Raw genomic sequence first — 18,401 nt, 5'->3', positions numbered from 1 at the left:
ACCAGTAATAGAGGTGATGTTAGTGTTAGTGTGTTCTGTTGTTAGAGTGAAATGTTAGATCAAGTTATGCTGTTGGGTGTTTGCAACTGTGTGTTTCCGGCAGAGCATTCCAGCAGCGCATGGGTTAATCACAAGCCATCTTGATTGATTGCCCGCAGGACCAATAGGTCAGGGCTTCCGTTTGAACTGTCTGATCGGAGCTTTCATCTGGAACTGAGGAATGCAGGAGGTGCCTGCTTGTACTGATAACAGCCTTGTAAATAAAGCAATTAGACCTGCTGGGATCATCAGTAATGCAAAGATTGAGCTGTCATTTTGTTGGTGCCACTTTTGCTGCTGCATCAAGTGGTCCTTCGGGTTAGCAGACAGAGAACTGACTCATCAAAACAGTCAGGGTGGTAGACAATCAATTTATCTCCCTCTCCCCAACCCCTGACAGTTAGTTGGAAAGATTCGTTTGGAGAACATGGGATTTGATGGCAGTCTTCAGAAAAATAGCTTTGGTTTATTACGAATAGGAGGGTCGAGAAGAGGAAATTGTGGACTCTGCCACATTCAAGAGACTATTGCCAGAAACCACTGATTTTAGTCCTGTTCGAAGGCCAGGTTGGAGACCTGGATGAAGTCTCTCTGGGCAGCCGAGGAGGAGGAGGGTCTGGAAGGATGCAGAGACCGGGCTCCTCTGGAGTTCCTGGTGCGCTTTCTGTTCAAAAGGGAAAAGAGGGCCTGCATCAGAGACCTGGGTGGAGACCTCTTGCCCACCTGCTTTGGGAGAAGCTGCTCTGAAGGTGGCCACCCCCTTGGATCTGAGCCTGCTCACCTGGACAAAAGGGACTCACCTGGGCAGGCAGGAGCAGAGCGCGATGGCGGTGATCAAGGTGAGAAGGACAGCACCGCCCGAGACCCCGAGCGTGATGTAAACGGCCATCCGGGAATCGTCTTCTGTTTGCTTTTCTGAAGCAAGGAAGGCAAAGAGGGGAGATCAGGAGGTGTCTGGCTGGGAGCAATTGCATGGGGACCCATCCAGTGTCTCCTCTCACTGAAGTCTGGATATATCCCACCTCACCCAGGTAGTGAAGTCGCAGGTGTGTTGAACCAGCAATGGGGACATTGTGCCATCCTTTTGCCCTGGTGATGTGCAGGGGCTTCTTTTGGCAATGCCAGGGAGTGAGAGGCACATTGAAGCCCATGGAAAAAGGTTAGGCATAGGCCAGGGGTTGCACTTGTGGAGTTCTGCTTAAATGCACTGGACTAGAAAGCACAACACCATGGGGAAGGGCACTGCATGGCTGTGGGCTGAACTATTATTTTATTTATTTATTTACAGCATTTATATTCCGCCCTTCTTTCTCAGGGAGGGGGACTCAGGGCGGATCACATTACACATATAGGCAAACATTCAATGCCTTTTAACATAGAACAAAGACAAACAAACATAGGCTCCGAGCGGGGCTCGAACTCATGTGATTCATTGCAGTTAATTGCACTGGCTTGCTCTCCCGCCTGCGCCACAGCCCGGGCCTAACTAGATCTCCTTGTGCATCAAACACCTCCAGGACATCAGCCAACATGCTCACATTAAACAGCATTACATTGTCTGTGGAAAGGACACCACTGAAAGCATGCCATTTATAACACTGGCCAATGCATATTTTGGCGTCTCAAATGTTAGACCTGTTTCTGGAGATGATCTGACCTACTGGTTCCAAAAATGGCACTAGTTTCCCTCTATCAGCTCTAGTATTTGAGATACAGAAGACATGCCATAGAACCATTGACATCTGCTCACCCAAAGAAAATCACGAAACTGGAGCAGATGGGGACTAGCCTATGGAATTATCTTGACCAGCCCCAAATAACTCCAGGAACAGGATGAAACACCAAGACATCAAGAAATTTCTTTTGTTGGGCTGTGGCAAGCAAACCACCTGCAGAAGGACAATAGCCTTGTTCTGCCAGCCAAAGGACAGATTCTGCCATTACATGGAGTTAGCCAGACTACGTTACCACCTTGAACTCATTTTGCAGCAATGCTGGAGACAAGGAGAGAGTGGGAAAGAAAGGAGGCAGCCACGGGGACATTTTAGAGGCAGCTGAACATAGCAGAAGGTTAATGAGGGCCATCCCAGCTGGACAGTCGGAGAGTTTGTAGCTCATGCACCTGTCAATTATGGCCATTCGGTGTGGGGATGCTTACCTATGGGTTTTGTCTCAATCTCACAGTAATTTCCATGATAGGCCTCAGAGCATCTGCAATGGAAGCCCTCGGGACTGCTGTCCTCATTGCAGACACCGTCATTCACACAAGGGCTTGAGAGGCAAGGGCCGTCTGGGAGGAAGGGAGAGAAAATTTACGAGGGATCCAAAGGATTAGGTAGTAGAGAGAGAGTGACCCTCCTTTCCCCTTTCTGGAAGAATTCCACTCAATATTAGGAAGAACTTCCTGAAGGCCAGAGAGAGCTATTTGACAGTGGGATCTGCTTCTGCCTGGGAGTCCAGTGGTGTCTCCTTCCTTCTCTGGAGGCTTTCAAGCAGAGGCTGGGCAGCCACCTGTCTTTGTGCTTTGACTCTATGCATGACCAAAAGGAGTTGCATTGGACAGCTCTTGTGGTCTCTTCCCATTCTATGATTCTATGAGGTCAGTCTGCCAGATCCACTGGCCTGGCCTTGAGGAGGATAATGATGGAGGCCCACCCTCCTTCCAACCCCTTGGCAACCATTGAGCATACACTCACTTGTGTAGCAGCCACGGACAAAGTTGACCACGGTGCAGAGTTCGCTGTGGGCACAGGCCGCTCGGGCACAAGAGACCCTGGAGCTGTTGGTGCAAAAGCACGTCTGGCCACAGTCCTCTGTCACAAACCTCTCTCCGACCTGGAGGGGAAGAAAAGAAGAGGAACTTTAATGAGAGAACCCTTCTTGGCCCCATCCATGTCCAGGGCGGAATTCCTCCCACCAAGAGATACTAGAAGACCTTCCTGAGATCTGCCTTGATCAATGCTTGGATGCTTTGATCATTGTAGGCCTTGGGATCCAATGCGGTTTGGTGCCTGGACTTCCCTGGATACCAAAATCCATGGATGCTCAAGTCCCACTAGATACAATGGCACAATCAATTGAGGCCCCTTATATATAATGGCCAAATAAAAACAGGCTTTTTGGATTCCCTGAAAAACATTTTCAAGCCATGAATGATGGAATCTGAAGATGCAGAATCTATGGATATGGAGAGTTAGCAGCAAAGTTGGAAGACTCTGCACCTTCCATGATATGCTGGGATAATCGTTGAGGAACATGGCTGGAAGCAGAACGTAGTAGAGCCATTCCTTTTTTGGAGTATGCTTCCAAAAGAGAATGGATTCCAGGACTTATGGTCAAAAGGCAACTTTGCCAAACTCAATCAGGAGGAACAGAAGGGAACTCCCTCAAACCAACCAAGGTCAACATTGAAAGGAGCTACTCCTTTCAATGGTGAGAAAGAGACATTTGTCCCTCTCAAAATACCTTGTATTTCTGCTGGATCATTGGAAGGGAAACATGGGCTTAATCCAGGTATTGGGGGGAAACCAGCTAGTAGTAGAGACTGTGCAACCCACAGAAAAAGACCAAAATAACCTGAGTTATATAGCTCTCTGCAGGGTTTTATGACTGTTGACTCCATCTGGCCATATTTTGTGATTGCAAGAGAAAGGCAAGATTCCTGGACGGCCCAGTTTGTGAGATGCTGAGATGCTTCTGCACTTTAAAGCAAACAATGAGAAGATAACCATCTTTGCTCAGAAGTGAAGTGCCTTTAAAATCTCCTTCCTGTTCTTGCCAGGCCTTCCAAGGCTGATATTCTAGACCAGGGCTTCTTATATTTTTCTACTTGGGATCTCTTTTGGCCTGAGAAGTGTTTATGTGACTCCAGGTATACAAAATAGGTATGAAACTCAGACCTTTACGGATAACAAATCAGCATTTGCAAGGCTTTCTAAACAGGCAGATTTTCCTTTTTAGGAAGTAAAGATGAAGCATCTTCTGCAGAGTTCACTGGACACCATGCACAATAGATTTATGTAAATGTCTGCAACAACCACTAGGTGGCGTTCAGAAACCTTTTATTGTTGCCAATTTTTTCATAACTTTGACATTGAGCCAAGGGGACTCAATTTGGGGTCAGGATCCATGGTTTATGAAGCAGTGGCCTAGAGGGCCATTTTCCATGGGACATTTATTGCTGCTGCAATAAATCACTCTGACCATGAGGTCATGAGTTTGAGGCCAGCCCATGGCGGGGTGAGCCCCCGTCAATTAAAAATAAAATAGCAACTCGACCTAGCAACTCGAAAGATAGTTGCATCTATCAAGTAGCAAATAAGGTACCACTTATAAAAGTGGGGAGGCAAGTTTAACTAATTTACGACATTGGAATGAGGAAGTGAGGAAGTGCCATCAGAGTGGATGATGAAGCAGCTGCTCCCCCCTGTGGCCAGAATCGAACATCCCCTCAGGAGAAGGTTAAATTGCCTCTGCGTCTGTCTGTCTCTGTTTGATGTGTACATGGGCATTGAATATTTGCCCTATATGTATATAATGTGATCCACCCTGAGTCTCCTTCGGGGTGAGAAAGAAGGGCGGGATATAAATACTGTAAATAAATAAAATAAATAAATAAGAAGGGAGTCGGTCAAGACTTCCTAGAAGGGAGTTCCACGGTTGTGTTGTCCAGGGAAGAAACGGGTCATTGTCTGCCTTACCTGATAATACCTGCCCAAGAAGGTGCATCCGCACTCCCGGAAGGGCACACACTCAAAGCCGCTGAGGACGTATCCGGGGAGGCACTCGCAGCCTTCGAGACAAGGGGCATCACACTCCGCCGGAGCAGCGAGGTCTGAACATGAAGCCGGGCAGGCGGACATGCAGGAGCTGTACTTGCTGTTTGGAGGGCACTGGAGAACTGCGGAGACCGAGACACATAACCTCTGAGCATGCAAAGGGAGGGCAGTGGAGGCAGGGACTCTCTTATGGGCATGAGAGACAGATGTGGAGGAATGTGGCCCAAGCCCTGCTTTGGTGCCCCCCAGAAACCCTTTGGAGACCCAAAGTGAGCCTCCTCCCAACCCTGAAGGAAAGCTACATTCCACAGTTTGGGGTGCATCTTGCAAAAAAGGTCTCCAAACGTTTCCAAATTGCCTTCAGATGTGGTAGTTCAGTGCATCCTTCCAGAATCCTCTGACATTCTCAAAAACATGGAAATAATAGCCCCACATTGGTGCACACTGCTGACCAGGAGTGATATCACATCTCTTCTAATGTGCTTGGAACATGTTGGAATGGCCCATTCCCTGGTATAAATATTGCCCCTGTCCCCTACTCCAATGTTCACCCTGGGTATAGTTGTAGTACAGCCATTGAATCAATGGGATTTCCATAAGTGTGGGCTCACCCTTCCATAACCGAGTCAAAGGGTCTAAGTGTAGCAGGAATTCACTCTAGGGTTTGGGCTGAGAGGGTGGCCCCGGAGTGTGACCTGGCATTTGCAGCCCACATCAATTGGCCACAGCTGAGAACAGATCTCTGTAGGCCAGGATTGGGCCCATGAAAGGAGGGGTTTTAACCCCTTCTGCCCTTCCCAAAGGAAGGAAGGAAGGAATGTAGCCAATGGGTCCCTTCCCTAGGCAAAGGGCCAGGGCTAGGCCTGCTCAAGGCCACAGCTGCAGAAGGAATGGGTCCGTGTGGCTCTCCTCACCGCAGGTGGTTTTCTCCCTCCAGTCCGGCAGAGAGACCCCTTCCTCCTGGCAGGCCAGGGTGTACTGGTCCAGGATGGGACACAGCCTGGCCGTCCGGTTGTCCTCCACGCACAGGTCAAAAAGGCAGGCCCTGCAGGGAAGGCAAAGGTGGTGGTGGTGCAAGGAAAGGCAAGGCGACCAAGAGTCAAAGGGAAGAAAGTTGGACAAAGAGTTCTTCTCTCACCCTGGACTTTCCACAGATATATAAACCTTCCTTGCTTAGTTTCTCCATACCTCACAACCTCTGAGGATGCCTGCCATAGATGAGGGTGAAGAGTCAGGAGAGAATACTTCTGGAACATGGCCAGACAGCCCGGAAAACATACAACAACCCTGTGATCCCGGCCATGAAAGCCTTCGACAACAGATTGGACAGAAGAGCTGAGACGACAATGGCCTCAGAGGGAAAGAAGGGGCCGTGGATCCCATTTAGTCCATCCTTCTTGTGCCAGAAGAAGCTGGAGAATTGCTCTCTGCATAGTTGAGGCTATGCGTTGGTTGCCAATAGGAACAATGGGCATCATCCATTGCTTGACCCTCATTTCAAGCCAAAAAAAGACAAACCTCCAGACTCCTTGTATTTAAAATATAAGACCAGACCCAGGAAGATCTTGGCTTCTCATTTTAACCATTTTTAGGCTAATCAAGTTGCAACCAGCACCAGATTGGGTCACTAGCATTTGGAGTTGCTGATGCGTATGACTTAAACAGGTGAGGATCCTACATCAGGTAAAGGTAAAGGTTTCCCCTGATGTTAAATCCAGTCGTGATCGACTCTGGGGTTTGGTGCTCATCTCCATTTCTAAGCTGAAGAGCCCACGTTGTCCGTAGACACCTCCAGGTCATGTGGCCGGCATGACTGCATGGAGCACCATTACCTTCCCACCGGAGCAGTACCTATTGATCTACTCACATTGGCATGTTTTCGAACTGCTAGGTTGGCAGGAGCTGGAGCAACAGCGGCCGCTCCCGCTGCTCCCGGGTTTTGAACCTGGGACCTTTCCATCTGCAAGTTCAGCAGCTCAGTGCTTTAACGCACTTCGCCACCGGGGCTCCCATCCTATATATATATATATATATATATATATATATATATATAATTTAGCATAACTTTACACTCATGGAACATAGCCTTAGTTGCACTCGGCTGCCACCCTGTGACAGAACAGGACTACTGCACAACTGAACGCACACTCCACAACAGCACAATGCTCAGGATTTTTGTGTGTTTTCCAGGCTGTATGGCCATGTTCCAGAAGCATTCTCTCTTGATGTTTCACCCACATCTATGGCAGGCATCCTCAGAGGTTGTGAGGTAACAAATGAAGTTGAGGTTTGTGGTGGCACAGTGAACATACCTCACAACCTCTGAGGATGCCTGCCATAGATTGGGTGAAAGATCAGGAGAGAATGCTTCTGGAACATGGCCAGGCAGGCTGGAAAACATACAACCCTGTAATTCTGACCATGAACGCCTTCGATAACACAGCACAATGTTCATTGAGCAGTGTTGCACAATGCACAACTTTGTGAAAGAATGCAGAATTATGTTCACTGTGCAATAATGCACAAGGCCACCACATACTATTTGCAAACCTCAACTTCATTTGTTACATATTGTCAGGAAAATTCCTAACTGTGTCAGAATGCTTGCAAAGTGTGGGCATCAACAGGACGCCAGATGATATGAATTCAATTCTTTTTCTCCAAAAGGTGTATTGAAGTTGATATTTATCCATAAATGATAATAAAGAGAGCTCAAACCACAGCAAAGGCTGGAAATTGCACAGCAACTACAGAAAAATCCGGATGGATAAAAGTGTATGTGTGTGGATAGATAGATAGATAGATAGATAGATAGATAGATAGATAGATAGATAGATAGATAGATAGATAGATAGATATTTGTGGCTGTAGAACCATTTCTCTTTGGTCCTGGTGTTTGGCCTTTTCTTTTCAGGTCATAAATGAGCAAGCAACACACACGGTGACTTTGATTGTGTCTTCCTTTGTGTTAGGAGGAGGTTGGATTGGATGGCCTTTGGGGTCCCTTCCAACTCCCCAGCTATGGTCCTAAGACTTTTAGGTTTCCCAGCCCCTGAAGACAAAACCCAGCCTCTTGCCCCAAGGGATGCCAAGCGAAAGGAAAGTGAAGACGGAAGACTCACTGCAGGAAGTTGTTTGGAGAGACCCGGTCGAAACAGGCTCGGAAGGGTCCGCTCGGATCGGCCAGGACGCCGCAGTTGGCGCTGCTGTTGGCCCAGCTGAGCTGCTCAGGGGAGCAAAGCAGGGAGAACCCGGTGTCCAGCTCGACCCCGTCCAGGTCTTCCTCAGAAAGGACGTCTCGCCTGCAATGGAGAAGAGGCACGCTTTGTTATGGTTGAGCCTTCTGGCTCCGATACTGGGAGACGAGGTCGTAAGACTCCTCGGGAGTCAGACTCTCTTGAGGAGCGCGAAAGGAAACGGCTCTGAGACTTATTTGCAGAACCAACTGACGAAGACTCCTTTGAGGGTTTTACGGAGAGAATGGAGGAAGAGATGGTTAGCTCAGAGGAGGATGACATGGAGTGGACTCGTGTGAGGGAGGATTTGGGTGTCACCGGCAATGATAGCATGGGAGGCAACTGGCGGGTTGCAGGATCGGACCCGTGGACGGGCTGGAGGGATGGGACGGGATCCACAGCTGGGGATGCTGTGGGGTGTAGTCAAAGGTGTTTTAGCTCTGATGAGGATGATGATGAGGAGGCACCTGGAATTAGGGTAACAGCTGACAGCGATGAGGAGTTATGAACTGGCATAAAATGGGGTCTAGAATCAATGGCTAATTGCGTTGGGCAAGGTAATCTGGACGAACGCTTGGGCTCTTGTTGGGAATTTCCTGAAGACGGGTGTGATTCGTTGCTGGATACGTAAGTTACCAAGGACACTGGGCATAGACGGCGGGAGGAACTGTGTGGGGTTTTTCTGTGCAACTTGTGTTTAATCTTGATAGCTTGGACCTCCGTCGTCTTTTTGACGGACATTAATTGCCTACTCTGGACTGACGCTGGACTGACTGACTGACTTCGACCTCGGACTATCCCTTCTGTGGCTATCGGTGGAACTGGTGAACTAAAGACGTCTGTACCTGGCTTTCGACCTCGGACCGGATTGGGACCCTGCTGACCGTTGCTACCCTGATTGATGTGTTTGGACCCGGATTTCGCTCGCTGCACGGAGGAGTAACAACCTTAGTTACTCAATTGTAGCTTTTGAGTAGCAGAGAGGAATCTGCTGCCAATTATTTGTGTTACATTGAATCTTTGTTTATCAACTTTTGTTTGTTTAAATTGCCAGGCTGAAGTAAGCATCTTTGATTTAACTCGGATTAAACTCCTGTTTAATCCGGTTTATCTTTTGAACCGTTTTTAGTACCAGCGGAGTCTTTTTTGTATCTTTTCACATTGAAGGCAAGTGTTTGCCTAGTCCTTTGTTTCTTATGGGCATTTTTTAGTTCTGTAACTTTAATAAACTGTGTTGAACTTTATTTGGTGGCGTTCTGTCTATGACACGCTTACATCCATTCCGGAGAAAGAGGAGAATCTTGCCTGTTTCTGGATTTGCAGTGAAATGGGAAAGGGAAAAGTATGGTATATAATAATATAATTTAAAGTAACTAATTTATGAGTTCTATATTTGTAAGTTTTATACTTCTATAGTAATATAATCTTTTATATATCCATCTCATATCCAACTTGTATAAGAAAGGGGTGGTGGTGACGTACCTACTTAAGTCTGAACTGGATTTAAATGAAGTCAGTGATAAACCATAACCCCGTCCCTATCACTGACTTCATTTAAATCCACTTCAGACTTAAGTAGGTACGTCTATACAAACAAACGATAGTCTATGTACAAAGAAAATGTGTCCAAATGACATATATTGTTACAGTTCCCCATACAAAGCTCAATTTGGCCGTGCCCGACAAAATGAAAAGGAGCAACAGCTCTAACATAAAAGTTATTCAAGTTATTCAAAAGGTATTGGTTCCAATACATATAGGCCTCAGGGATACAGTCAATGAAAATATCTTCCAAACAGATGGTTGGTCGTGTTGCTGTATACTGGAATGAAGAAAATAATTCCAGTATACAGCAACACGACCAACCATCTGTTTGGAAGATATTTTCATTGACTGTATCCCTATATACATTGGAACCAATACCAGACTTGAATAACTTTTATGTTAGAGCTGTTGCTCCTTTTCATTTTGTCGGGTACGGCCAAATTGAGCTTTGTACGGGGAACTGTAACAATATATGTCATTTGGACACATTTTCTTTGTACATAGACTATCGTTTGTTTGTATAGATACTTTACAAGTATTCTGGGACTTTGTATAGTTAAGTAGGTACGTCACCACAACCCCTTTCTTATACAAGTTGGATACGAGTTGGTGTTACAGATTGGATATAGAAAAGATTATATTACTACTAGCTATGCCCGGCCACGTGTTGCTGTGGTGAAGTATGGTGGTATGGAAAATAAAGTATTGAGGAATTGGTGATAGTTAAGGTAAAGGGTAAAGGTTTTCCCCTGACATTAAGTCCATTATAAATGGGTAATATAGCTGTGTGGAAGGGCCTTGAGTCTACACTGCCATATAATCCAGTTCAAATCAGATAATCTGTATTTTATAGGCAGTGTGGAAGAGGCCTAAGTGAGGCCTAACTCTGCCTGTCCCATGGGCTGAGTGGGTTGCTAGGAGACCAAGTGGGCGGAGCTTAGCCTTCTAATTGGCAGCAATTGGATAAAAACAATTATTCATCTCCCTCTAATTGGGACTTTATTTCTCTTTTCTTTTTGTTGTATGAACGTAGAGGCATGGATGAGGGGTTGTGCTGCCAAGTTTAGTGTTTCTGGGATGTGTAGTTTTGTTGTTTTGTCCTAGGCAGAAATTTCATTACCCTTTTATATATATAGATAGAAATATAAAACTTACAAATATAGAACTCATAAATTAGTTACTTTAAACTATACTATTATATACCATACTTTTCCTTTTCCCGTTTCACTGTGGATTATAGACATCTGTGCATTCTGTTTCTGGATTTGGGCAAAGGGAACATCCCAGGAATTTGGGGTTCTGAAGGCCCAGATGAACTCTCTGCGGTGAACTGGGCCTTTCCTGTCTCCCAAAACATAATCACCCTCTCCTTGGAAACTTCAGGAAAGCATTTCTTCCTGTGCTATTGGGGCCACTGGTCTTACCTACATGATGGGCTCACAGCCACAAACTATTCCAGAGGGATTTGTGCCATGGCCACAATCCCAACAGAAGTGCTTTGGGGCTGGCTATGGTCATCTCGGGATGCTTGGTAGCCATTTTACCATCAGCAGAGGTTGACATTGGACCACAACAAATGCTACTCCCATTATGGTGGCCATAGCATCATGGCACTCCCGGTGTGGTTGGATGGAATCCCTCCGCATTTTGTGCCTCTGGCTATTTTGGGCCTGGACTGCTAGTCTTTACAGTCCAACAACATTGAGAGGAATGCTTGAGGTTCTACTGCTTTCCTCGGGTGTTTTGGCCTACAACTCCCAGAAATCAAAGCCAGTTAACCAGCTGCTAGGATTTCTCAGAGTTGAAGGCCAAAACATCTGGGGACCCACAGGTTGAGAACCACTGCGATAAAGCTATGGGTTCTCCTTGGTAGCACACCCTTCATAAGACTGGCACAAATCCAGATGGAGGCCCAGAGAACTCTCCAAGCTGACATAGACTGATCTTTCCCCATGACCACAATGTACTTTCGGAATGGCTGGGTCATCTCTGGAAGCCATCCCACCTTCATCATATTGGACCACAACAAGAACTCCTCTCTTGCAGGAGCTGGAACTGTGTGGCCGTCCAGTTGTGTTTGGATGGAACCTCCCAACATTCCTTGCTATTTGATACTATATTTGGACCGGACTGCTGGGGTTTGCAGTTCAGCAACATTGAGAGGAATGCATGAGTCCTACTGCTTTCTGATCAAACTACGATTCTCCGTGGCATCTCCATCTGCTTAAGTCTGGACCAGATGGAGCAGCCTCTTTGTCAGTCAGTCCCAGTTGTGCCTCTCGCACACTTGGTACGTCAACCACAGCTCTGGCATGTCAACCACAGTTGGGGCTTGGGGGCCTTCCCCCCAAAGGGCCTTTGCCCAAACACTGGGCCTCTGGGGCCACTACCTGAACCGAGCGGTTCCTCTCTGGATGGGAACCTTCCAGCTCTCTCCGAAGGAGTCCACGTTGCTGACCAGCGTGCCGTCCGGTGTGGTGAAGTCGTTCTTGTGCTTCCCGTCAAAGTTCCCACAGAGGCCCTCCACGTTCTTCTTGTAGGTGTTGGGGAGCATGATGTCTGGAGGCAAAGACAACGGGCATGAAGCGAGGGCTGGAAAGGATGCATCCACTGCCCTGCCTTCCCCTTTGCCCAGGACACACCACTTGCATGGTAGAATGGCAGGCACCTGGTCTGCACTCTGCACACTCCCAGAGGCTCTCCTGTGATGCTTTCCCATCTCAGGGCCAAGACACCAGACTCAGGAGGGCCTGAGCCCTCATCCTGCTCAACCGTCATAAAGGGACCCTCCTACATCTGAAACCCTTGTAGGCGCGGCTTCCCCCAGTTTATGCTCCCCACAGAGAAGAAATGCACCCAATGTTCCCAATGGGTGCCTTTCTTCTGAGGGCAGGCCCCTTGGGTCCTTGAGTCTGGGGGCCACAGCACTGCACATGGCTGCACATTGAACATGGATATATCATGCATGTGGTCCATGGTTGCCCAGGCATGCAGCATTGCCCTTTGAATCTTTGTTATGTCACACAAAGTAGGGTTGTGCAACTCTGCATGCAGAGATGTACACTTTGCAAACTCTATCTAGGACTTTCAGGAAAAGGCTAGTAGATTGATGGATTAATCTTGAGTCTGTGGTTTCAATCATCTGCCTTGAAAGCACCACCTAAAAACTATCAAGCCTCCATTACCTGCATTCTCAGCTCCATCAAAGCTGACGGAAAGGCCAAAATCTGTGTCCAGGAAAATCCTTGTTGCTCGCTGCAGAATGCGGAGGCCTTCGTGGGGCTGCGCCGGGGGAACCGTCTTCACGCCGTCCACCTGAAAGGAACGAGGGAGAAGGGTCTCAGAAATGTTCCAAAAAAGGGCAGGATCCAAGAAAGCCAAGGAGCTCATAAGAAATGTCTTAAGGACCAGGGGATGTTTGGCTTGGAGAAGAGGGGGCAGAGAGAAGGGGGCATGACCTAACCCATTTTAAATGTCTGAAGGGAGGCCACCAAGAAGAGGGCTGGAGAAGGGTGCTTTCTGCTGCTCCAAAGGCCAGGGTATGGCTTAATAGATTCAAATCACAAGGTAAAGGATTCTACCTCAATATTAGAAGGTCTTTCTTGCATAAGATGTGGGAAGATGCCCTTTCCTCAATATGATATCCAAGCATGGCTCTCCTGTCACCTCCTCTCAACCTTCTCTTCCCGGTCTAAACATCTCCATCTAAACATCTCCCCAGAACTGCTCCTCAGAGGGATTCAGTTTCCAGAGCTTTGATCATGTTGGTGGGCCTTCTCTGGACACCTTCCATCTTGTTCATCTTCTTGAATTGCTTTGCTCAGAACTGGACACAAGATCATTATTCCAGGAGAGGTTTGTCCAACACAGAACAGAGTGGGAGTGGGACCTTTGATGTTCTTGATCCAGACCCTGAATACACTTAAGGAATTCAGTGTATGCAGGGTGGACCTTATGCTGTGGCCAAAATGCTTGAGTGCATACCTAATGGATCTTGAGTACGCCTTAAAACATCAGCAGGAGGAAGATCTTGGCTTTAGAAACCAAGCCCTACGAGAAGCAGCTGAGGTAGCTGGGAATTTTTAGCTTGAGAAAAGGAGGCTGAAAGAAGTGGACATGATGGCCGTGTTTGGATATTTGAAATTTGGGTTGAGGGGGAGTCAAGCTTGTTCTTGTGCTGCTCTGGAGACTAGGACCCAATGGAGCAATGTGTTCAAATTGGAGAGAAAGAGACTCCAGCTAAACATTAGGAAGAATTTCTTTAAGGTAAGAGCTGCTTGACAGTGGAATAAGCTGCCTTGGAGTCTGGTGGAGTCTACTACCTTCTTTGAAGGTCTTCAAGCAGAGATCAGATGACCATCTGTTGGAAGGGTTTGGATTGTTTCTTCTTGCCAGGTAGAAGGGATTGAACTGGATGGCCCTTGGGCTCTCACCCAGCTCTAGAAGTCTATGTGTCAGGGTTACAGCCTTTCTTCCAAAGCGTAGTTGAAACAAACCGAGATTCAAGCTGTAGTCCTTCCAAGGAAAAGGGGCAAGCAAAGCAAAGTCCTTTCCAGAAGGTCAGATACACAGAGTTTCACCAAAAAGTCCAAGTTCAAAATCCAAACAGTGTGTTCCAAGGGACAAGGGTCACCAAATAATACTGTAACACCAACACAACCATTGCTTCCAGCAATGAGCTGTTACGAACGCCAGCCCTTTATGCTGCTTCTGATTCTGATTGTGAAAAATCCTTCCCCTACAGACATTATAACAACTATACCAGCCAGTCTCATTAACACGAATGAGGAATCAAGTACACTGGAAGGTCGGGGAGGGATAAGGCTCAAGGAACAGAAGGCAGTCATTGGATCAGGTCCTGAAGTGGCTAGGGAGGGGGGTGGGTTTTCATCTGGGGGAGAGGGTCTGGAGAGGGTTGACAGGAAGGAAACCAACAGTGTCCTGCAGAAGCTGAACAATGAGCTGTCCTCTGAATTGGTTGGACAGTTTTTGGATACTTCCTGCAATTCACAACATCTTTTACAAACAAATAAGGTTGCAGTGGAAGTTTCAGACTCATCACTGAACAGTGGCAGATGGTCATCTACCCTGTTTCCCCTAAAATAAGACATCCCTAGAAAATAAGACCTAGTAGAAGTTTTGCTGAATTGCTAAATATAAGGCCTCCCCCAAAAGTAAGACCTAGCAAAGATTTTGTTTGGGAGCATGCCCAGTGCCTGCCAAACAGAACACCAGAGCATGCAGGATCAGTAAATGTACATACCAGTTGTACATGGAAATAATGGTAGTAACAAGAAATTCTTGATAGGATTCACATTTTGTCTGGTTATGCTGGTTTGTGATGACAACTACTGTACAGTATATAATAAATGATCGTTTTTTTGTTCAACAATAAATGTTAATTCTTCTTCATGGAAAAATAAGACACCCCCTGAAAATAAGACCTAGAGCATCTTTGGGAGCAAAAATTAATATAAGACACTGTCTTATTTTCGGGGAAACACGGTAAACGAGCGGTCCAGACATCTCTCTCACAAATTCTATCTATAAGCTGGTCGGAAGTGAAGATCAAGACCATTGACTGGCTTCGTAGAGAGTACCAATCCTGGAACCGCCCCATGTGTCTTATTATTGGATTGGAAGATAAAATGTTAAAGGAAAAATTGTTTTTATGTGGGCCCAAATTACAACAGTGGGGCATCACTCTTAGGAGGGTACTAGTAGACCCATTGATTCGCCCCTTGGATATTGGGCTGAACATTGATATGCAAGATTCCCCAATTCTAAGCCATGCTTATGCTACCTCCCAGTCCCACAACCAGTCTCCGCTCTTGTTCAGTCCCCTTCCCTTATCAGACGAGGCCAAATCAGTCGACTCCACTCCCCCTTCAGTGGAGAGAGGCCCCTTTTTTAAACGAACAAGCACTTCTGGAAGCTTTCCTTTTCAGGACAGCTGACTAGCCCCTACAAATGGCAACTCCATCCAGCCATTCCATCAGGGGGAAGAGGGCTCTCATGGACGTGGCTCCATTGAGGTGGTATGGGGGAGGAGAAAGAACGGTCACTATCAACCCAGGGAGAAGCGCAACAGAGTTTTTGCGACCCTGGAGAGGATTAGGTGTGTTAGTCTTCAGGACAGACCCCCCAACCTTAAGGTCCTGCTTTTGAACGCCAGATCCGTCAATGGTAAAACAACTGTCATCCAGGATTTGGTCCTGGATGAGGGGGCGGATCTGGCATGCATCACCGAGACGTGGCTGGATGAGCTGGGTGGTGTGAATCTCACCCAGCTGTGTCCTCCAGGTTTCGGGGTGCATCAACAGGCCAGGGTTGGGGGGCGGGGAGGAGGAGTCGCGGTGATCTTTCGGAAGTCCATCGCCCTGATCAGATGCGCCGTTCCGCAATCTTCGAGGTTCGAGTGTGTTTTCCTGAAGGTGGGAGCCCGAGACAGCTTGGGGATTCTGCTGGTGTACCGTCCACCCCGCGACCCAGCAGTCTCCCTGTCCGAGCTAGCAGAAGTGGTCTCTAATGTGGCCCTTGTCTCCCAACAACTTATAGTTTTGGGAGACTTTAACATTCATGCCAAGATCACATTGACAGGTGCAGCTCAGGATTTCATGGTTGCCATGACAACCATGGGGCTGTCTCAAGTTATATCTGGGCCCACACATCAGGCGGGACACACTTTGGACCTTGTTTTTATTGTGGACGGTGGGGCAGTCAGAGTGGAAGAGCAAAACATTCTTCCATTGTCATGGTCTGACCATTATCTGATCTGTTTAAGTTTTGCCGTGCCTTCTAACCTCCGCAGGGGTGGTGGACCCATTAAGATGGTCCGCCCCAGGAGGCTGATGGATCCGGATGGACTTCTGAGGTCTCTTGGGGATCTTCCTGTCCTGGAGACTGGCGATCCTGTCGATGATCTGGCTGATCGCTATAATAGTGAGCTGACAAGGGCACTGAACACGATCGCTCCCGAACGTTCCCTCTCGTTGCGTAGAGTCACGTTGACTCCTTGGTTCACCGAGGAGCTGGCTGTGATGAAGCGTGCGAGGAAGGGACTAGAGTGCATCTGGAGGAAATCTCGGGAGGTGTCTGACCAAGCACGGGCTAAAGCCACTATTAAGGCTTACTCCTTGGCTTTGCGAGCAGCCAGGAAAGCTTTCACGACTGCTCGCATAGCGTCTGCGGCCAATAGGCCATCGGAGTTGTTCCGAGTTGTTGGGGAGCTCCTGCGGCCTCCTGAGACCCAGGGGCTTCCTGATGACTTGGCAACTCGGTGCAGTGATTTCGCGCACCATTTTTCAGGCAAAGTTGCTCAGATACGCCATGAGTTGGACTCCAGCTTAATTGTAGTCCCAGCGGAGATGACCGAGGTACCTGTCTGTCCGATTTTGTGGGATTCTTTCCGGCTTGTTCTTCCTGATGGCGTGGAGGGGATTCTTGGGTCTGTGAGGGCGACCACTTGCGCTCTGGATCCTTGTCCCTCTTGGCTGGTTAAGCTAGCCAAAGAGGGGTTGTTGGACTGGTTTGTGGCTATAATAAATGCCTCCTTGGGGCAGGGGTAAGTTCCATCCTGCTTTAAGCAAGCAGTAGTAAAACCACTACTAAAAAAGACCACATTAGACCCATCTGTATGTAACAACTACAGACCAATCTCCAACCTCCCGTTTCTGGGCAAGGTTCTGGAGCGGGTGGTTGCCACGCAGCTCCAGGAATTCCTTGATGACACAGATTTTCTGGACCGCTCGCAGTCGGGTTTCAGGCCTGGGCACAGCACCGAGACAGCTTTGGTCACCTTGGTGGATGACCTCCGCAGGGAGCTGGACAGGGGGAGTGTGACCCTGCTAGTTCTCTTGGACATCTCAGCGGCTTTCGATACCATCGACCATGGTATCCTTCTGGGGAGGCTCTCCGGGATGGGGCTCGGTGGCACAGTTCTGCTGTGGCTCCAGTCCTTCCTGGAGGGTCATTCCCAAATGGTGAAGCTGGGGGACACCTGCTCGGACCCCTGGCCATTGACCTGTGGGGTCCCGCAAGGGTCTATTCTATCCCCCATGCTATTTAACATCTACATGAAACCGCTGGGAGAGGTCATCCGAAGTTTTGGAGGGTGTTGCCATCTCTACGCAGATGACACACAGATCCACTATTCGTTTCCATCTAATTCCAAGGAAGCCCCTCGGATGCTGAACCAGTGCCTGGCCGCTCTGGCGGACTGGATGAGGAGGAACAAGCTGAGGATCAATCCTGACAAGACAGAGGCCCTCCTGGTCAGTCGCGCGTCGGATCGGGGTATTGGGTGGCAACCTGTGCTGAACGGGGTTGCACCCCCCCTGAAATCACAGGTCTGCAGTTTGGGGGTCCTCCTGGACTCAGCGTTGACACTTGAGGCTCAGGTGTCAGCGGTGGCCGGGAGGGCTTTCGTGCAACTCAAACTTGTGCGTCAACTGCGACCCTACCTCGTGAAGTCTGACTTGACCACGGTGGCCCATGCCTTAGTCACCTCTAGACTGGACTACTGTAATGCGCTCTACGTGGGGCTTTGCTTGAAGACGGCCCGGAAGTTACAATTGGTCCAACGCTCGGCTGCCAGATTAATAACGGGGGCGAGTTACAGGGAGAGATCCACTCCCTTGTTTAAGGAGCTCCACTGGCTGCCGTTCATCTTCCGGTCCCAATTCAAGGTGCAGACCATCATCTATAAAGCCCTAAACGGTTTGGGACCCACCTACCTTTGTGACCGTATCTCCCTCTATAAACCTGCCCGATCCCTACGTTCATCGGGGGAGACTCTCCTGTC

At 48.1% G+C, this 18,401-nt stretch overlaps 1 protein-coding gene across 1 annotated transcript in view; it reads right to left on the bottom strand.

Moving 5' to 3' along the window:
* Positions 1–396: 396 nt before the first annotated feature.
* Positions 397–18,401, bottom strand: part of LOC103280851 (uncharacterized) — a 97,191-nt gene continuing 79,186 nt past the window's right edge. Inside the window, exons 44-52 of the mRNA XM_062976995.1 lie at positions 12,784–12,913; positions 11,989–12,157; positions 7,940–8,119; positions 5,732–5,862; positions 4,740–4,939; positions 2,736–2,874; positions 2,198–2,329; positions 840–954; positions 397–703 (exon numbers count right to left, since the gene is read on the bottom strand). Of these exons, the coding sequence (XP_062833065.1) occupies positions 586–703; positions 840–954; positions 2,198–2,329; positions 2,736–2,874; positions 4,740–4,939; positions 5,732–5,862; positions 7,940–8,119; positions 11,989–12,157; positions 12,784–12,913 (1,314 nt within the window). The 3' untranslated portion in view covers positions 397–585. The remainder of the gene's footprint in view (positions 704–839; positions 955–2,197; positions 2,330–2,735; positions 2,875–4,739; positions 4,940–5,731; positions 5,863–7,939; positions 8,120–11,988; positions 12,158–12,783; positions 12,914–18,401) is intronic.

The sequence above is a fragment of the Anolis carolinensis genome, chromosome 3, assembly GCF_035594765.1.
Source record: "Anolis carolinensis isolate JA03-04 chromosome 3, rAnoCar3.1.pri, whole genome shotgun sequence".
NCBI lineage: Eukaryota > Metazoa > Chordata > Lepidosauria > Squamata > Dactyloidae > Anolis > Anolis carolinensis.
The sequence above is the reverse complement of the archived record's forward strand: the minus strand, read 5'-3'. Positions and strand labels throughout refer to the sequence as shown.